The 18,332-nt window shown below is 36.7% G+C and overlaps 1 protein-coding gene across 4 annotated transcripts in view; it reads right to left on the reverse strand.

The window, feature by feature from the left end:
- The window catches only part of LOC131434653 (elongation of very long chain fatty acids protein AAEL008004), a 180,215-nt gene that overhangs the window by 23,440 nt on the left and 138,443 nt on the right, over nt 1-18,332 (reverse strand). For 3 of the 4 annotated variants that reach the window (XM_058601633.1, XM_058601607.1, XM_058601615.1), the window contains 2 exons: nt 12,336-12,443; nt 5,077-5,157 (listed from right to left, as the gene is read on the reverse strand). In XM_058601633.1, coding sequence (XP_058457616.1) covers nt 5,077-5,157; nt 12,336-12,443 — 189 coding nt within the window. The remainder of the gene's footprint in view (nt 1-5,076; nt 5,158-12,335; nt 12,444-18,332) is intronic. The other variant, XM_058601623.1, reaches the window with a different exon arrangement.

An 18,332-nucleotide genomic window follows, 5' to 3' on the forward strand; every position in this document is an offset into this window, starting at 1 on the left:
CGAAAGTATCAGTTTCCAACATCCACAACTACAGATTGCTTGCTAAACTCTGAGATCCTTTCTTAGGATACAGGTAGAAAACTCGTGAACAACGACTATTTCAATGTTGATAAAACGATTATTTATGTTGAGTTTTCAAGTGGTTGAAAAGTTACACGCGTTAAAATATGTGTTTGACACGCTCAACTTTTGAGTGAGTTTTTTTTTTTTCAAAAATTTATATTTCAAAAACTATTCGATTTTCTTTGCGTAAATTTTTACAGCATCTTCGCGCCTATTTTACAACTTCAAATTGAACTAATAGAATTGATATTGATTCGTTAGTTTTTGTTTTGGGACTTTGTAGATTCCCCAAAAAAAGAGAAAAACATTTATTTCAATTTTTTTTACTTTAGTTCCTAACATTTTTCAAAGAAAAAATTGTGTATGGTTATTTGGTTCCAGATAGACAGAGGAGCATATTTTTTATATATGTTTTGAAAATAATCTGTGTGATGACTTCGGAAAATTTGTTTAAATTTGTTCCAAACATATTTTGTTTGGACGATTTCTCGAGGAAAAAAACGCCAGAAAAGAACAGTCAACATCACACTAAATTGTTGACAAATAAAGGGTGATTTTTTCGCTGGTATCTTTTCGGTAAAACTGTTTTTGATTGATTACGCGTAAATCGTGTCTTTTTTCATCGTCAAACTTGTTCAGTTTGGTCTATAATTGAATCTTGAATCGACTTACAACGTCTAACATTTGATGAATTGCCGCCGGCAAAGTTGAAGGAAGATCCACATTTTTTTTATCGAAAAATTGTGTTCAGCGACGAAGATCATTTCTCGTTGAATGGATACGCTAACAAGCAAAATTGCCGCATCTGGAGTGAAGACCAGCCAGAAACAATTGCCATAGCTACCAATGCATCCCAAAAAAGTCACTGTTTGGTGTGGATTATGGATCGGTGGCACCATCGGGTCATACTTTTTTGTTCTAAATGGAAGAATTAGACATGCCTGACATGTGGTTTCAACAAGACGGCGCCACATCCCACACGGCGCGCGAATCAATGACCGAATTGAGAGCCACCTTCTGTGAACAGGTTATCTCACGTTTTGGGGCCCGTCAATTGGCCGCCTAGATCGTGTGATTTTACGCTTTTGGACTATTTCTGTGAGGCTCATGGTCTACAAGAATCATCCAGCAACAACTGACGCACTGGAAGCCAATATTGAAGCAATTATTTGTGAAATATCGGCCCAATATGTTGGAGAAAGTGTGCCAAATTGGACCTGGCGCATGGGTCATCTAAAGCGGAACCACGGCCAACATTTGCATGAAATCAAATCATCGTTATATAGATTCCAATAAAGATTTTATCAGTTTTCTCAAATTTAAAAAAATCACCCCTTAGTTGCTAAGATTCTACGAAAGCAGTTTTTTTCTTACGTTCTACGTTCTTACGTTCTACGTTCTTACGTTCTACGTTCGGGTTTTTAGTACAGAAATTTCCAAAAAAATGGATACAACAAAGCCTGAAAGAGATCTATAAAACCTTACAAAGACAGATGGCAACACTGCCAAATCTTTTTTCAACCGATTTTATCCCATTTTTTCCATAATTTAAGATTTTAGTTTTTTGTAGCGAAAGATCCGAAATTTACAACCAAACTTGAAAAAGATGTTTAAAAGATTATGTGAAAAAATCTTACACTTGCAAAAAAGACAGTTGGCAACACTGCCTCCAATACTAAAGTAGTTTGAGCACAAGAAAAACCGGCAAAAGCTTTAATAGGGTAATGGTGATATATTGGCCACTCTAATATATTTTGATCAAGCGCTTAAATTTTTTGTTGTAATCAAAATGAACATTTTCATAGCTTCTAAAACACGAGGTACTTCATTTTGATTACATCCAGAAACCTGTGCGCTGGACCAAAATATATTAGAAAGGTCAAAACACTTCCGTAACCGTAGTGAGGTTCTGAAAAAGGCCATTCGATGAGAAATCATTAGTCTTCAACACTACAGATGTGTTAGAAATTCCGTATCATTGCAATGTACTTCAGTATGCCAATAAAAAGCGAACATCTCTAATTTGGTAAAGTTGCATCTCCGGAGAAATTCTGCCCTGGGAAAAGTTTTGATTTTAGCCCCTTTGAATCTTTACACGTGTAGTTTGCAAACAGTCCTACTTCAATTTATCTCTGATATTATCTACCCATAATGTTTTACAGACTCTTGAATATTCTTAGAAACAATCACTAGGATTTAAATTTGTCTGTTGATTGAATACATAAATTATGGAAAAATAGTAATGAAACATTTCGGTTAAAGGCATAAAAACTACAGGGTTGTGTACGAAACACGACCGCCGATCACGATGACAGTGAAAATACACAAACGACTTTCTCTGCCGCATCGCAAACCGAACCGTTGACTATTCATGGAGCTGGTGACAAAGAGAAAATTTCCTCAATTTCGCTATGCATGAAGGCAGGTGTTGACTGTGCAGAAAAATGTGACAAAGCCTATATTTATAGATCGTATTTAAAATTAAATCATTGTATGTAGAAAAATCACGTGCAATCGCGATGCAATGCAATTGCAAAGAACAATGACTATTCAGGGAAAAAACTGTCCTTGGATAAGATCATTTCAACCAGCCGAAATGTTTTTTTTTGCTTGCATGAAGGCAGGTGTTGACTGAACAGAAAAATTTGACAAAGTCTATTTTTAATAGATTCTACTTTCTCCATTTATGTAGAAAAATCCCGAGCTATTGCGGTGTTATGCAATTGCAAAGAACAAGGACTGTTTGGGGAGAAAATCCCTCGAAAATGATCATTTAAAACAGCCGAAACGTTATTTTTGGCTTGCATGAAGGCAGGTGTTAACTGTGCAGAAAAATGTGACAGAGTCTGTATTTATAGATTCTGTTTTGTGTGAAAGTTCATACTGTGCAAAACAGTGGGGTATTTTTTGTCATGCCTAACGCGAAGCCAAGCGAATGACATCATTATGGCATACTCGAGAATTGACTACTGAAAACCTAGGTCAATTCAAAGCGTTTTTTCAAAGGTGTACTTATTAAATAGCAAAACGATGTTGCACTACATGTTTAAGTTAGATTTTCCGAATCCGAAATGATGGTTAGACTATATAAATCCATCCACAAATCACTGAGCTATTTTTAATTGACACTAAGCTTCATTTGGTGAAGAGTAATGCATTTTAAATGCTCTAAAAGAAGTCATCGATTGAGTTCTTGTTTGTAATGTTTCAAATAATTTATTGTAACACATTTCTAGAAATATTTTTTTACCACTGGTAGCCGCTTTGTAACACGAAACGGACACTGTCAGCCAGAGTTCGACTGGAAAGTTCTCGTAGACAAATTTATTCAGTGATCGCGTTTTTTTTTCGCTAGAAACCAAACTGAATCGGGTTTTCTCACACGGTTTCTCTCATTAGCCCCGGGTAATTAAAATACAATTAGCAAATATGCGCAGCGTTCCAGCCTCCTATACGATTCTTATCTCGAACCTAAGAATGTTTTAAGCATTTGCGTAGCTTGTTATTCATTCGGTACGGGAATGGGGTGCAGTTGTGGGTAAAATGAGCAGTCAGTGTCATTCGAAAACTACTATTTTTCCGATTGAAAATGTACCAGGGAAAAAAGGCAGAATGTACGGTTTTTCTGGGTAAAGAACTGCGACATACGCGCTTTGTTTTTCCCGAATATGGATCGTTGGAAGTTGGAACCGATCAGCGGTCCTAGATGGCTTCCTTGAGGGACACTAGAACGCGAACGGATGTGGTTCACTGAATGACGCATTTTTTTCGATTGATTGAGCGATTTCTTCACCAAATTACCTTTTCGTTTCGGAAAAGAACCTGTAAATGTTAAACGTTTAAAAAAAATCTATAACTACAAAAACTACTACCAAAAAGGTATTCAAACCGCTACGATTTTAAATCATTCTATTCATAAAAACAATCTGAAAAAATTAACCGGAACAAAATCGATGGACCGAAACAAATGTTTTTCCATTGAACAGTAATTTTACATCAATTTCTTGAAAATATCAAACATTTATTGAAGAAGATAATCATCTTACAGTCTTACAAGTGAGGGTGGATAAAACATTTGTGTGTTTTTTTGTTGTTGTTACAGTTAGTAGTAGTACTAGATGTAGTAGTAGTAGTAGTAGTAATAATAACTCTACGTGCACTGATATTCCACTACAACTACGCACGCGGTCCGTGTATCCTTCATCATGCCCCTGAAACAATAAAATACAAAGAGAGGAGCAGATGAGACTCGTGCACTGGCGGCAAACTTCCGTCGGTAGGAGGACCACCTTCAGTTCAGGGCCTAGTTTTTAGTACTAGGATTCGCTGGTTTGCTGTGTGTGAGTGGCGAGTGGCTCTTACCTCTGCAACCAATCTCCCCACCGTGCTCTAGTGTCTAGATATTAGTAACCATTGGCTAAATTGTTGCAGTGACAGCACTAATGGTGGTAGTAGAAGTAGTACTAGCATTACCAAACTACGGTCCCGGTTGTACTGCGGGAGTTCTACGTAGCGCAATGTCATCTACGAATGACTTGGACTCGGTGACACCGACCGTCCTCTACTACTTCCGGGTGCCGGATATGGGGGGGTTGTTGTTGTTGTTAGAGCTACTTGCAAATCTGCGCCCCTCGGGTCATAGGTTCGAGGGTTGTGGTTGAAGGTTTCAGCAGGTGGCGGCACCGCCCCGCCCCCCCAGCAGCCGATCTCATTGCTTTTTTTTGCTAGTCTAGCAGTTAAAATTTGTTTTGTTTTTACGGAGATCGATGTGTGTATTTGGGTGGTGTACGTGTGATGCGCGTGGGTGTATGTTTGTGTGTGGAAGACAGATAGAGACAGCCGGGCTATGGAAGGAAGGATCAGAAAAAAACAACGTTTATCAAAAAACAGATTCTCTTGGCAGAAATGGCGGCGGTGAGTCTCGGAACGAAACGATGGGGACATTTTCTTAACTGCTGCGCGTTTTATTTCTTCTTTGTTGTTAGGAGGAAGAGCTCGGCGGCTCGAACTTACTCTCATCGGTTGACCGGTTGTGCCGTGATCCACTGGTTGACACCGGAAGCTGTACGTATCCCACCAGCCGCCCATCAAACACTGCGCGGGACGACACCGGGGGTAGGAAAATTGCCAATGCGGAAACAGTTGCGTTATTTTGTCATGCGGTCAGTGATAAAAAGAAACAAACAAAAAAAGAGAAAGAACAATGCAAACGCTTTAATATTACTCTACTCTTGGGGCGGATTTTGTTTCCGGATTCTAGCTGCTGCAACGGCTGCTGGCGATGGCTGTCAATAAAGTTCCTGATGTTGTTACCGTTCTGAACGATGATGATAGGAATGATGAGGGGTTTTAATTTAATGGTCTGTGTACAAAGAAGGTCGGCTGTTGATCCTAACTTAATGCAGAGTGGTGAGCAGTTCAATGTGCCTCCCTACCATTATTTCGCATTCCGACTGCAGCAACAGGAGAATGCTGCGCTAGTATAGTAACATTCACAAAATGAATCCGGTCGAAAAGTGAAAGGAAGGTCATCAGGCTGCAAATTTTGTACTTCGCTCTCTCAACCACCACCGCCGTCGGGCATCGACGACGGCCAGAAAGGCCTCGGGAGGTCACATACGTAGAGTATTGATCTTTACCCTTTCTGATTTTGTCCGTTCTGCAAAAATATCGGCCCGAGGAACATAAAGCTCAGTACACACACACACACATATATGGAGAATTCTAGCGAATCTAGGGCTGTACTACTTCCGGACTAGGCTTTTCTGCAAACAATCTTTTCGATCCGGTCCGGTACGGGGGTGGTTAGTCACTCGAATTTATGCACTTGAAAGTGACAGTAGAAGCAGCAGCGAAAATTTTTCGTTTATTCATTTGTTGTTTGTTTGGGGTTCACTTGGAGAGGAGGCAACCGAAAATTAAAACCGGTGCCTACTTCGATCCGAGTTTAAACAATTGACGCTTGAAAGGTGAATCATTGCGTCATAATTCGTTTTAACTTGGAAGCAAAGTAGAAAAAAATACATTAGGGCAATAGAAGCTACAGAACACGGACCAAAAAACAAGGAGAATAGTCTAGGAAAATTGCAATCGATTGGTCGTGAATATGTACAAATCTATAAAACAACTACAGGACAGAAGAGCAATTCCAGAAAAAAGGAGAACAAAAATCATCAATTTTCACACGATTTGGATGAAACTTTGCATACATTTTCAGTTTAGCCTGCAATGCATTTGTTTTGCACGGATGGAGAGACCGATTCGAATCAAGACTGATTTTCAGAAAAAAAGGCACGCACTTTCTCGGAAATCATTGTTACTCAAAAACATATAAGCATTTTACTTTTTAGTTAAAATTTGACAGTCGAGCAGTTATTGGGACGTCAAATTTAACCCTGCTCGAAAGCATGGTTATTTTTGACAGTTCAATAGTTATTTTACGACACCGAAAAAATCCGACAAAGAAATTATAATTTATACTATTTGATAAGCTGCCCTTACACGATCATTAAAAGTGTCATTACTACAAAGTAATGACACTTTTAATGATCGTGTAAGGTTTACGAGTTCAGTAATGACACGAGTAATGATGGAATTCCGGATGTTCCTTCATTACCAACATTATTTCTTCTTCTTATTTTTTTTTGTGGAGGTCCTGAATATCTTTAGAACTATACGCGAAAAAATGACAAAGTATAGATTTAAATTATTAATATTTCATTAACCTTAACGTTTCAAAGGCAAATCAAATTTATTTTCAGCTAAACGAAAATAAAAATATTGCTATTGCTATTGCTGGAGTAGTTACAAATACTCATCATTAATAATGAACGTGTAATGCTAAAAAGTAATGATGTACAGTAATGCAGTAATGACGAGCGTTTGAGCAGAAGTGTCAATACTTAGTAATGACACTTTTAATGATCGTGTTAGGGCTATACGATCAGTCAAAGTCGTGAGATTCATGAAAATTCCACTTACCTTCTAAAATAAGTTTCAAAACTGTAGATTATTAATGATAATCATGTTACATTTATTTGAAATTCACATCAAAAACGATGAAATATATCGTTGACACAAGATTTTGAATGAATTTTATTTGAATTCAAAGGAATAATAAACCGGGGCCAAGTAAAAATAAAAACTAAACTTGCATATACGTGAATTTGCACATGAAATCTTTGAACGAATCGTTTTGTTTTCAAATGATAAGAAAAAAGCATATTAAATTGAAGTACTATTTACATATGAATCGATCGTACCTTTTTTATCAGTGTAAAATTAGCATACACTGAAAACAAAATTGGGCTATGATTTTTTTTCGGATTTAGATAATTACCAAAAAATAAGTATTTTTTTATTGTTTCATATGTAGAGGATTTAACCTTAAGATCATTCGCTTCTTCAGGCCAGAAAAACTTTCTTGCCGCTATGTGTGCGATTGGGAATCGGTGGTGGGCTACATGAAAGACATCAACTAACTCACCACGCTATACCCGTCTTCTAGAGAAAAATAAATCATTCAAATAAAGGTATCTTCAATTTTTTTCAAATCTGATATTAAAACCAACATTCGATGTTTGATTTGCTTAATGCCTTTTGAAAATTGAATAAGTTGCAACTGAAACAATTCTTTACTACACGCAAAAAGGAATCCGTTACCGCTGACAGGATAAAAAAAATCATGAAACTAATAATTTTATTTTCTCATGAAGTCATGACAATCATTCATGATTTTATGATCCAAATGATCAAATTTATGAATTTTTTTTATATCTAATTTAGCATCTTTCCGAGCGTATATTGAAGAAAAAACTATGGGTTGCTTAAAATTCAATTTTTATGTTTTTATTATTCGTTATTATAGACTACTACTACTACAGTGCAAATTTCATGTAAAAATATCGAGTCGTTCTTGAGAGATATGTTTGCTCAAAGTAAGAACGTCGGAATCTGATCTTAATTCCGCTAGCGTTGACGTGATGGAAAAAAACTCACATACAGACATTTTCCGATCTCGATAATCTAAGTCGAATGGTATACAACACTCCGAGGGTCTCCGAGGCTCCGATTTAGAGTCGGGTTTACCCGAAATTCTATTACCTTTCTAGAGAGAAAGTTAAAAATTATGAAACCAATAATTTTATCTTTTTTTGAAATCATGACAATTGTTCATGATTTCATGTTCCAAATGAGTCAATTCATGAATGTATTTCTTATACATCTAATTTTGCTGTTGTTCTTGGAATTCCGTCCATTCCGAGAGCTAGCATAAACAGAAGAATCAATTCGATTGTAAAAATAGAAAAAAATGAAGGATTGTCATAGAAATTTCATTCTACCACTCTGCAGTTTTTTTACTTCCTACAGTAATCAACAGATTGGGATTCTTTTCTCGAGCCGGAAAGTAAAGCTTGGAGGTCTAATGTTGTCTCGAAAAAAAAAATTTTTCAGGAGAAATCGATTCTCAGGGATTTTTTTGAAAAAACTATACTTGAATTTTTAAGATTTCCGAATTTGAATTTTTTTACGGCAGATGCCATAAAAATGCGTGATCCGGTGTTACCCGGAAAAAAAATTTATGAAAATATACTCTGAGACTTACGTTGGATCTCGATGTTTCGTGCATTTCTAAGGACAAGAAAAGACGCACAACTTCGACAGTTTACATTAAAAAAATTGCATAACTTTGAGAATGGGTATAAAAAACCGCACAAAAATAAAAGTATGCGCTTTTCCTCAAATCATAACTCATTTTGCTCGTTTGTAGAGTCGGAATTTCGCAAGTAACTTTTTCGCAAATTTTCATTTCCAAATTACATTCGGCAATCTTTTTAGCAAATTTTTTTTTCGTTAGATACTGATTAGAACATAAAACCTAGCTCCAGGTGGAGTTCTTTGAGTGAAAGAAATCGTTAATACACTCATGTCTTTTTAATGCGGATGCGTATCACATCAAAAATCGCATTTGCTTCAATAATTTGTTTGAAAAAAAAAACAAGAACTTTGAAAATTGGCTTTTGGTTACCTCTGTAACCGGTTTGAGCAAATAGCAGGCAATTTTTTCCATTTTCTTCTCGTTTCGCCTTCGGCTCATCTCGTAGTTCAAATAATGTAAACTGTGTCGGTTAAGCGTTTTAAGTTGAACTGCTAAGAGGCAACGGCAGTTCAATTTGAACTTCTAAAGCACTGATGAGCCGAAGACGAAACATGAAGAAAATACATTCTAACTGTTTTAGTTGTTATTTCTTAAATTATACAAAGTTACCAACAAAATTATCACCAAATGTTACTTTCGATATCACGTTTGAAATAAAAAAATTCAAACAAATTAAATTTATTTTAATTTTTAAACATTTTTTTATAGTTTTTTAGGGCCCACCTAATCTCCTGTAATTGCTTCTTACACCTAATTTTTGTAAGATTCATATACACAAAAAGGTGAATTTCATTTTATCTAATCCTATATAAAGTCAAATAAAAGAAAAAAGATTGCATTTGTATTAACTTAAATTTTACTGATTACGACTGTAATTTGCATTCGGCCAGTAAGTAGGCAACTGCATGAATTTTTATGCATCATTTCACACAATATTACATGTTCTTGCACGTAAATTTGCGTCAACTGCGACGCTCCGTTTATGTGCATCTCGTGAGATGTAAAATCACAGGGTTTTTTTTCGAAGTGTGTAGGCTTCGTGAGGAAAAATGGTACAATTCTACAAAACCTAGGGTCCAATATCTGAGCCACGGCTTCGTCTAAGGAGAAAGATCACTGTGAGACAAATTGATTTCCTTTAATCTGTAAAATCATTTCTTTTATTTCAATTATAGAGGTTTCAGCCTTAAGGTCATTCGCTTCTTCGGGCTAGAAAAGCTTTGTGACCCTATGTGCTGGGTTGGGGATCGAAGCCAGGTGGGCTGCGTGAATGGCATCGAGTAACCCATCACGCTATACCCGTCCCCCTTTAAAATCATATTCTAGCAATTAAATATCAATTTTTAAATTAAACTGAACTGGTGGTTCGCCGGCGAATGCCTTTAAATTGTTTAGGCTGTTAATTTTTACAAAGGCTCTAATCAAATGAATATCAAATGTTTGCCACAATAAGAAGAAAGGGGTCGGAGATCGATCACAAAACCCTGGTGTCTTTTTTAAGTGGTTTTTCTCCAAGCACTTTATTTTTACATGGCTTTCCGAAGTTACGCGGTTTTCTTCCCAAGTTACGTGGTTCTGTTGTTTTGTCTTAGAAATGCATGAAACGTCGAGATCTGGTGTTATCCCGAAATTTTTTTAAGTCAAATTTTTGACACTTAGAAAACTTTCGATTTTTTTTCACAAAAAAAATGTTCAGATTACACCAGATCTGGACGTTTCATGTATTTCTAAGATATTGGGCGTCAAAAAGAATTTTGTTTTAGTTTTGAGGTTTTTATGCGGATTTCCGAAGTTATGCGTTTTTTTACGCGGATTTCCGAAGTTACGCGGTACGTATTTTTCGCGTGAAAGAGACCACAGTGTAAGGGTTAAATAAACGAGTTAAGAAAAAGTTTTAAAAAAACTTTTAGGGATAAGGGAGAGGAAAGAAAAAAGGTAAACGAGTTATATCCTCCAAAAATATTTTTTTGGATAATTCAACAATTCTTGAAAAAGAATTCAACTTTTTTTTTCAGTGTATGACTTTTTTAGTGTGTCCAATCGATTTCCTACAGTTGTTTCTGTGCAACCAACGGTTTCCAAGTTACAACGATTGGCAGAAAGTTCGGCCTGTTTTTTTTTTTTTTGAAAATCAGTCTTGAATCCAATCAGTCTCTCTTGAACCGTGCAAAATTACGGGGTTTGCCATACCGCCGACGTGTACAAAGTTTCATCCAAATCGGAGCTTAAATGCGGATCATGATTTTGCCACTTTTTTCTGCTGTTAATTTTTGGAATTGCTCCAAAGGAAGTGTGCTATCTACTGTGCACGATACACAAGAGAGTGAGAGAGAGAGAGAGAGAGAGAGAGAGAGGGAGAGAAACACAAAGCTTTATCATTATCGACGTGGGCTGAAGTACTACCAAATCGGTAAAGTAGCATGCAAAGGGCATTTTGAAACGAAACACTAAAACAAATTTTTTTTTCTACGATAGAACCGCTCTTATTGGGGCAGGTTTTTTTTCTAATGTTTGAAAATGGTGAAAAATAGATATATTCTCGATGAACATGTGCAAATAACAGTTTCTCTTTGTTCACTTTCTCTTTCAATTATGACGGAGTTTTTCCTGTATTTTTCGATAATTTCTTTCAGTGCAGATTAAAAGATGGTAGTTGAAGAAGAATTGCTAAATTGAGTACTGTAATAATCGAAACAGAGGGTAAACAAAGAGAATCTGTGTTATTTTCACTTAGGACCTAATCTAATATTCATCGAGTTCATTCAATTTTAGTGAAATATACCAAATTGATAAAAAATTTGTAATAAAGTTGTAAAAACTAGTAAAAGAAAGGTATTTGCAATTTAAGCAAGCTTAACATTTTAGAGTTATAATGCGAATAAACAATCGTAGAAATGTTGTTATAAAAATTTCAGTTTTTACCCAAATTAGAGTAAAAATTAACGGAATTTCGATGGAAAATTTTCATTTCAAAATCCAGTGTTGCTCACTTGCTTGCTAGTGGATCTGATTGTTGTATATCAAGCGATAAAACTAGTATTTACTCAAACTCGGTTAGTTTTTACCCAAATTTGAGTAGAAATTCATCACGAATAACGGTGGACCGACAGGTTATTCTTTTTTTTTTTTTCATCGTAAACAAAAGAAATTGTAGTTCGGGAATATTTCAACGTTAACTCACTAGCGAATCAAGTAGAACTGCTAGGTTGCTAGGTTGATTCGATTGGAACTGCTAAACAGTGACGAGTCGAGAAAGAAGCATGTTTAAATACATTGTTCAAATGTTCCCTCGGTACAAACATGGTTTTCTCGGTGATTTTTCTTGGCACTAGCCCCACCGTTAACGGTGGTTCTATCCGATTCGAATGTATTTAACAAAACCGTTGTTGTTGTTGTTGTTTTGGCTTCTGGTTGCTGTTCGGCTGGTGCAAAAACGTCTTCTGTCAATTGGGAAAAAAGGTTGTTGTCTCGGGGTTGTGTTTTTTTTTTGTTTTCATAGGTCACGCTGGTTTGTTTTTTGTTTTTTTTTTTTTTGGTGAACGAACAGTGAGTCAATTGAATCGATTAGTTTAGCGAAATTAGTTTGGGTTAGACGGCGAAACGTGCAACGTACCTCATAGAACAGCCAGGCACTGAATACGACTTGGATGAAATTGTACGCTATGAGGGTGTGTCTTAACTGGAATGGTTTGCGATTCTCCATGAGCCTCGGACCCAGGACCTGTGGGGGAAAATAGGAAGAGATAAAAAAAACAAAGTAATAAAACTCACATAACATCACATCACGGTTGTTAGATCAGTTGTCATAAAGCAGCATAACCCTCGTGTAAAAAAAAATTCAATACCATCAATACACATTTGCGACCCCTCAACTTGGAGAAAATCCTCGGTTCAATAAATTGGCATTCCGAGCACCATCCGCGCGATGGCACAACCGGCTCAGTGTGCGCACTTCAAATGTAGTTCAGTCGTCAGCCGTGCACCACATGCTCGCTGGCTGCTCTTCTGGTTACCCCGGTGGTAGGTGGGAAGGTAGGTGCTCGCCAGTTATCTAAGCCTACTGTGAGCGACCTTGAACTACTTCAGGCAGTCTACAACTACTACTACTACTACGACTACTGCCACCACCGCGATTCACCGGCTTAGATATGGCAACTCTCACCCATTCCGACGAAACTCTCTCAATCTTTCTCTTTCATCCATGTGCGAAGTTGGTTTTGTGTCTTCGCTTCGACACCAGAAAAAAATACCTGGGGTGGAAAAAGTGACGGCACATGCCGTATGCCGTCAATGCCCATGCGGTCCGGTCGGAGGAATTAACGATTGCATAATGCCGCCGTCTCGCTCCTCTCCGAAACCAGTCCGCTACTGATAGCACTCCACCACCTTCTGTCGAAGGTGCGTGAAAATACTTCACATTCGGTTTCGGTTGGGCGTTTTTCCTCTCAAGGTGAACAGCGAAAGCGTGATTTAATTTACTTTTTGATCACCGTTTGAACAGCAGTAGGCTATTATGTGAGCTAGGTTAATGCTGGCACGATCATAGCAACCGGTTTTTCGGTCCGGCAGATTTTTTTCTTCCATCAAATCAGATTACTTTGATGATACTTTTACTAATGAAATCTTTGGTGAAACAATTGGATTAAAAGCCTGCAGCTGAAGTTGCATTGCTGCGCGGCCCTACTAGTTCAATTTCGAAGTGCCAGGCATCGACTAGTCGAAGGCGAAACGTAAATATAAATCAAAATCGACTTGGGAGAACCAATCTATTGCACAGTGGGGTAAAATGGGTGGAATTTTTGTACTGGATTACATTATTTCGCACTCCGAAAGGAGGCTGATTGCGATTGATGAAAATTAATTGATACTACGAAGAAAACCCCGAAAAGTAGAGTAAAAACCAATTTTTAGTCCACCTAGTGGTGTAATGATACCTTTCTCATATTACTTATATTTTCAAATATAACGCAAGAATTTTTCTTCAATCTTGAATAAAATAAGAAACTTAACCTTTTCAACTTGTAAACAGTTATGTCAAGTTAATAAGAATTTTTTAAATGATTAAACATACTTTACCCTATAGTTCTGGAACCGGAAGTCGGACCCGGATGAAATTAAACGGCAACCTATGAGATTATAGGAACTTTTATTTGAGCCTGTTTGTGGAATTTGATCAAATTATTTCTGAGAAAATTGAGTGAGTCTCGTTTTAGACTTTTTGAACACTATTTCCGTTACTTCTGGAACCGGAAACTTGGAACCAGTGTAGCCAAAGTTGAATCGCTAAGTAAGTAAGAATCAGTTTTAAGACAAATTTAGAAGAATTTTACCTTTCTGAATGACGATGTGAAATTCAAATTCATTCAAATTCTATGGGACAACGAGATTTTTTTATTTTATGAGTGACATTATTTGACACATACTCACATGCATACACGCACACACAGACACAGACACAGTATTGTATCGAATGATATAGAACTCCTAATCTTCTGGGCTAATTTTCATTAGTTAATTTTTCAAGTGATTGCATAAACTGTGTACTTTTATAGAAAAGCATCATGTTATCATGATTTTGTAATAACACTAACGAGTAGGTAGAAATTGAATAAAAGATTTACAAATTTACATAATTTACATTTTTTCAGCCTGAAAAATATTGATTTAAATGTGGCAACCATGCACGCTTTAAGAAATTGAACAAAGCAAGCTGCGAACAGTTCAAAGCCGGTGGTGTTTTCTTCTTTTTTTGGTACTACCACGTATCGACGTGTACCGGTTTTGCATCGTCATTTTGAATGACGATTTGCATGTTTTGACACTCCTCACCCTCATCAATTTCGAAACCGAAAGTCAGATCTGGATGAAATTGCACAGTATATTTGAAGACAATGAGAGCTTTAATTTGAATCGTGATTCGTGCAAATCGGTTTGACCGTTGCTGAGAAATCGAAGTAAGTTCCGTTTTTTTGGAGATTTTTTTCACTATTATCGGTACTGTTGGAAACGAAAATCGGGAACTAGCAATCCCAAAGTAGTTTTATATATCTGCCTACTAGATGAATTTAGCAGTAAGTTTTATAAAAATGTTCACCTCGTTTCGCCATCGCTTGTAAAAAAATGCTCATAAAATTCAACATTTTCACTAATCGCACTGTAATACCGGAACCGGAAGTTGGATTTGGATCAACTTTTCGGGGGCTAATTTTAAGATTTTTTATTTGCTTCTTAGTTTGGGAAAATCGGTTGAGAAATTTCCGAGAAAAATTAGGTGCGCATTTTTTAATAAATTTGCACATATTTCCTTGTAATTCCGGAACTGGAAGTCGGATCTAAATTAAATTCATGAAAATTGTATGAGGCCAGCAGACCTTTCATTTGAATCTAAGTTTGTGAAAATCGGCTCAGCCATCTTTGAGAAAATTGAATGATATTATTTGTCACATACACACACACACACACACACACACACACACACACACACACACACACACACACACACACACACACACACACAGTCATTTTGTGATCTCGAAGAACTGAGTCGAATGGTATATGACACTCGGCCCTTCCGGATCTCTGTTGTGAAGTCGGTTTTCACAACGATTGTCTAGCCTTTCTACATGAGAAAGGCAAAACAGGTTCATTGACCGCACGAATCGTGTTATGCCGTTTTACCCCAATTTATTCTTCAACTGAGTCTTTTGATAAACATTGATCGACAATATGGACGCAGCTCCCAATATGAACTATCAATATTGATCCATATTACGTAGAAAACGTCAGTGATCCAAGGACACATAATGGGAATGACAGTACTAGTCCGTTTAATCCGCTTTACCCCAATTTTCAATTTGAACAAAAAGGTTTTATACTATTTAGAGCTTTTTTTCTAATTGAACATAAAATTATGTTTGTGGGAAAATTGGGGTAAAACGATGTAGCGCGATTCATGCGATCTTGGAAACTATCTGTTAACTATTTTTTTAGGTTATATGCAAAACTTATAACTGTCTTGTTTAACCATAATTTGTCCAAACAACGATCCAAACTGAAATATTTGCTTAGGTTTTTATGAAATTATTGAGCAAAGTTACGTTTTTTGATCATTTTTTCCTCATTGTGCACTGTTTTAGCTAAATATCCTTCAAAATTCAAGAAATTTTACATTTTCCTTAATCAGCCTTCGATAAATTAAGTAAAGTGGAGTACCAGGTTTTCTGATTTTAAGCGACCGATTTTTTTTTGTTAAATGAAAAAAAATTATTCAAAGTATTGCTTTCTACACATCTTGAATACCTTCTTTCTAGCAATTTTTGGATACCACGTCAATCGAAATGCTCGTATTTTGAAAAAAAAAACAACCACCGTAGGAATCGAGTTGCTGCTCAGCCAATGCGTAGCCCACCGATTGAAAAAAAATGGTAGTCGGAAGGGGCCAAATCTGGTGAATACGGTGGGCTACCCCAGCTCTCACTCTTCGGTTCCAGAGTTACGGGATAAAGTGCAACAAAAAATAATGCAAAATAAATTTAAAAGTGCACTCGATTTTCGCACAGACCAGTCATCCTACAGTCTTACAGCACCATATAAAACCTACCGAATTTCATCCGGTTTTGGAATTACAGGCTAATAGGTATAAAAATTTCATTTTCAGGAGCATGTTTTTATACATGACCCAGAAAAAATCAAACAAAATACATTTAAATAGACGTATAGTTTTTCAATTAGGCAGGTATGGTTAGTTTATGACCAAGTACGTTGACTTTTGAGTATACCGGATCATCGTTTCTGGTTCCGTAAGTACCGGAGAGGTGCTCTTGTGTAAATGCAATTATCTCGAACGAGCCTAAAATTATTGGTATCGGTTAATCCATATACAAGAAATGAGTTTTGACGTGTATGTCACTTATGCCATTATACCACCGGACCATAAGTGACAACCATTCTAACTTCAACCCTGTTTAATGAACCAATAGTAGTTTTGCAAACGAGCCTAAGTTTGTTGAAATCGGTTCAGTCATCTTCAAGAAAATGGAGAAGGGTAAAAAAACGCATTTAGTTGGTTACGCACCTATACCACTATATCTCCGCAACAAAAAAATTACATCGATTCTTATACCATGATATCTCCGGAACCAGAAGTCACAGCCATTTGATCTTCGAACTTGATCAATGGCCCAATAGTAGCTTTCAAGTGAGCCTAGACTTGTTGAAATTGGCTCAGCCATCTGGGGAAATTGAAAGAGAAAAAAATTGGTTGACAGGCGATCTCGTCGAACTGAGTAACACTTTGGGTCTCCAAGGCTCCGCTCAAAAGTCGGTTTTCGCAGCAATTCTAATACTTTTCTATGGAGAAAGGCAAACATTTTGGTTCAAAACTGTTTCAATTTATAGGTGTCGCTAGTTACTTGCCAAACGAACCGATCTCAGCTATACCGGCTCCCAGTTCCCACATTTTCACAAACTTAGGATCAAATAAAAGGTCCGTCTGTGAAAATAGACTACCTTTGTTCGGATCTCACGTACGGTTCCGGAACAACAAAGTGAGAATTCCTATTCATTTGGTTCAAAACTTTTGAAGAATTGAAAAGTTTATGCTAATGTATGCCCAAACAAACTTTGTTGCTCTTGTTCAGTTGTCAAAGAAAAGATTTTTGAAGAATTCAGAATGGCTTTTTGTTTGTTTTTAAATTCTCTATAGAACTCCGCTTTTGTTTTTTAAATGATTTATAACAACATTTTGTTTAAAATGAGTTAGAATTTTTTGTTTATAATTTTCCCAACGAGTTTTTTTAAACCGACACAATTCAATTTAATCGGTCGCACTGTTCTTTAGTTATCCCGCACAGCAGTTTAAAAACATGCCTCACTTTTAGCAACCATATCTCAGGAACAGCTTGATGTTTTTACATAAAATTTACACTGCAGCAGTTTCTAATAAAGAAAATAACTACATACAAATTGAAGATTACGTAACTCAGGGTTTTTTACAATCCACATTCGGAATGAAAGCTCCCTTCAAAATTGACATTTGACAATAGTTTTTCAATGTGAGGGTAAGACTACTAGAGTAAATTGTAGAACGTGTCATCTCAATGGCACCCATCTGATGGTAATAATTTTCGTTGAGCTACCGAGAACATGAGAGCGTCTTCGTCATTACTAACTTACATAATTATTCACTAAGCTTATGCGAATACGAAATTATATGGTGTATTATCTTGACATTTTAACGTTTTATTAAATGTCATAACAACTGAAATTGGAACTATGCCAATTCAATTTTCGTGCGGCTCTGTTCCAATTCATCAGAATCTTCTCCACCCGCCTTGGTTGCCAGTTTTATGTTAGTGATCATCTCGCTCAGCTTAGTCGATGTGCTTCGTAATACACCTTCCTCGTTGTTTCACATATCACATACACACACAGCCAAACTCATAATAATCGGAAAACCATGAGGAATATACACCGCTCATCATTGTTCATCAAGGGTTTTCGTTCAACGAAAACAATCACTCGCGTGGCAGCCTACTTAGAGATGGGATGAATTATCATCATTTCAGCTGCAATGAGTAGGTAATCTCACGACGAAATCTGCTTTGCAGCT

This window comes from Malaya genurostris, chromosome 1 (genome assembly GCF_030247185.1).
Source record: "Malaya genurostris strain Urasoe2022 chromosome 1, Malgen_1.1, whole genome shotgun sequence".
Lineage (NCBI taxonomy): Eukaryota > Metazoa > Arthropoda > Insecta > Diptera > Culicidae > Malaya > Malaya genurostris.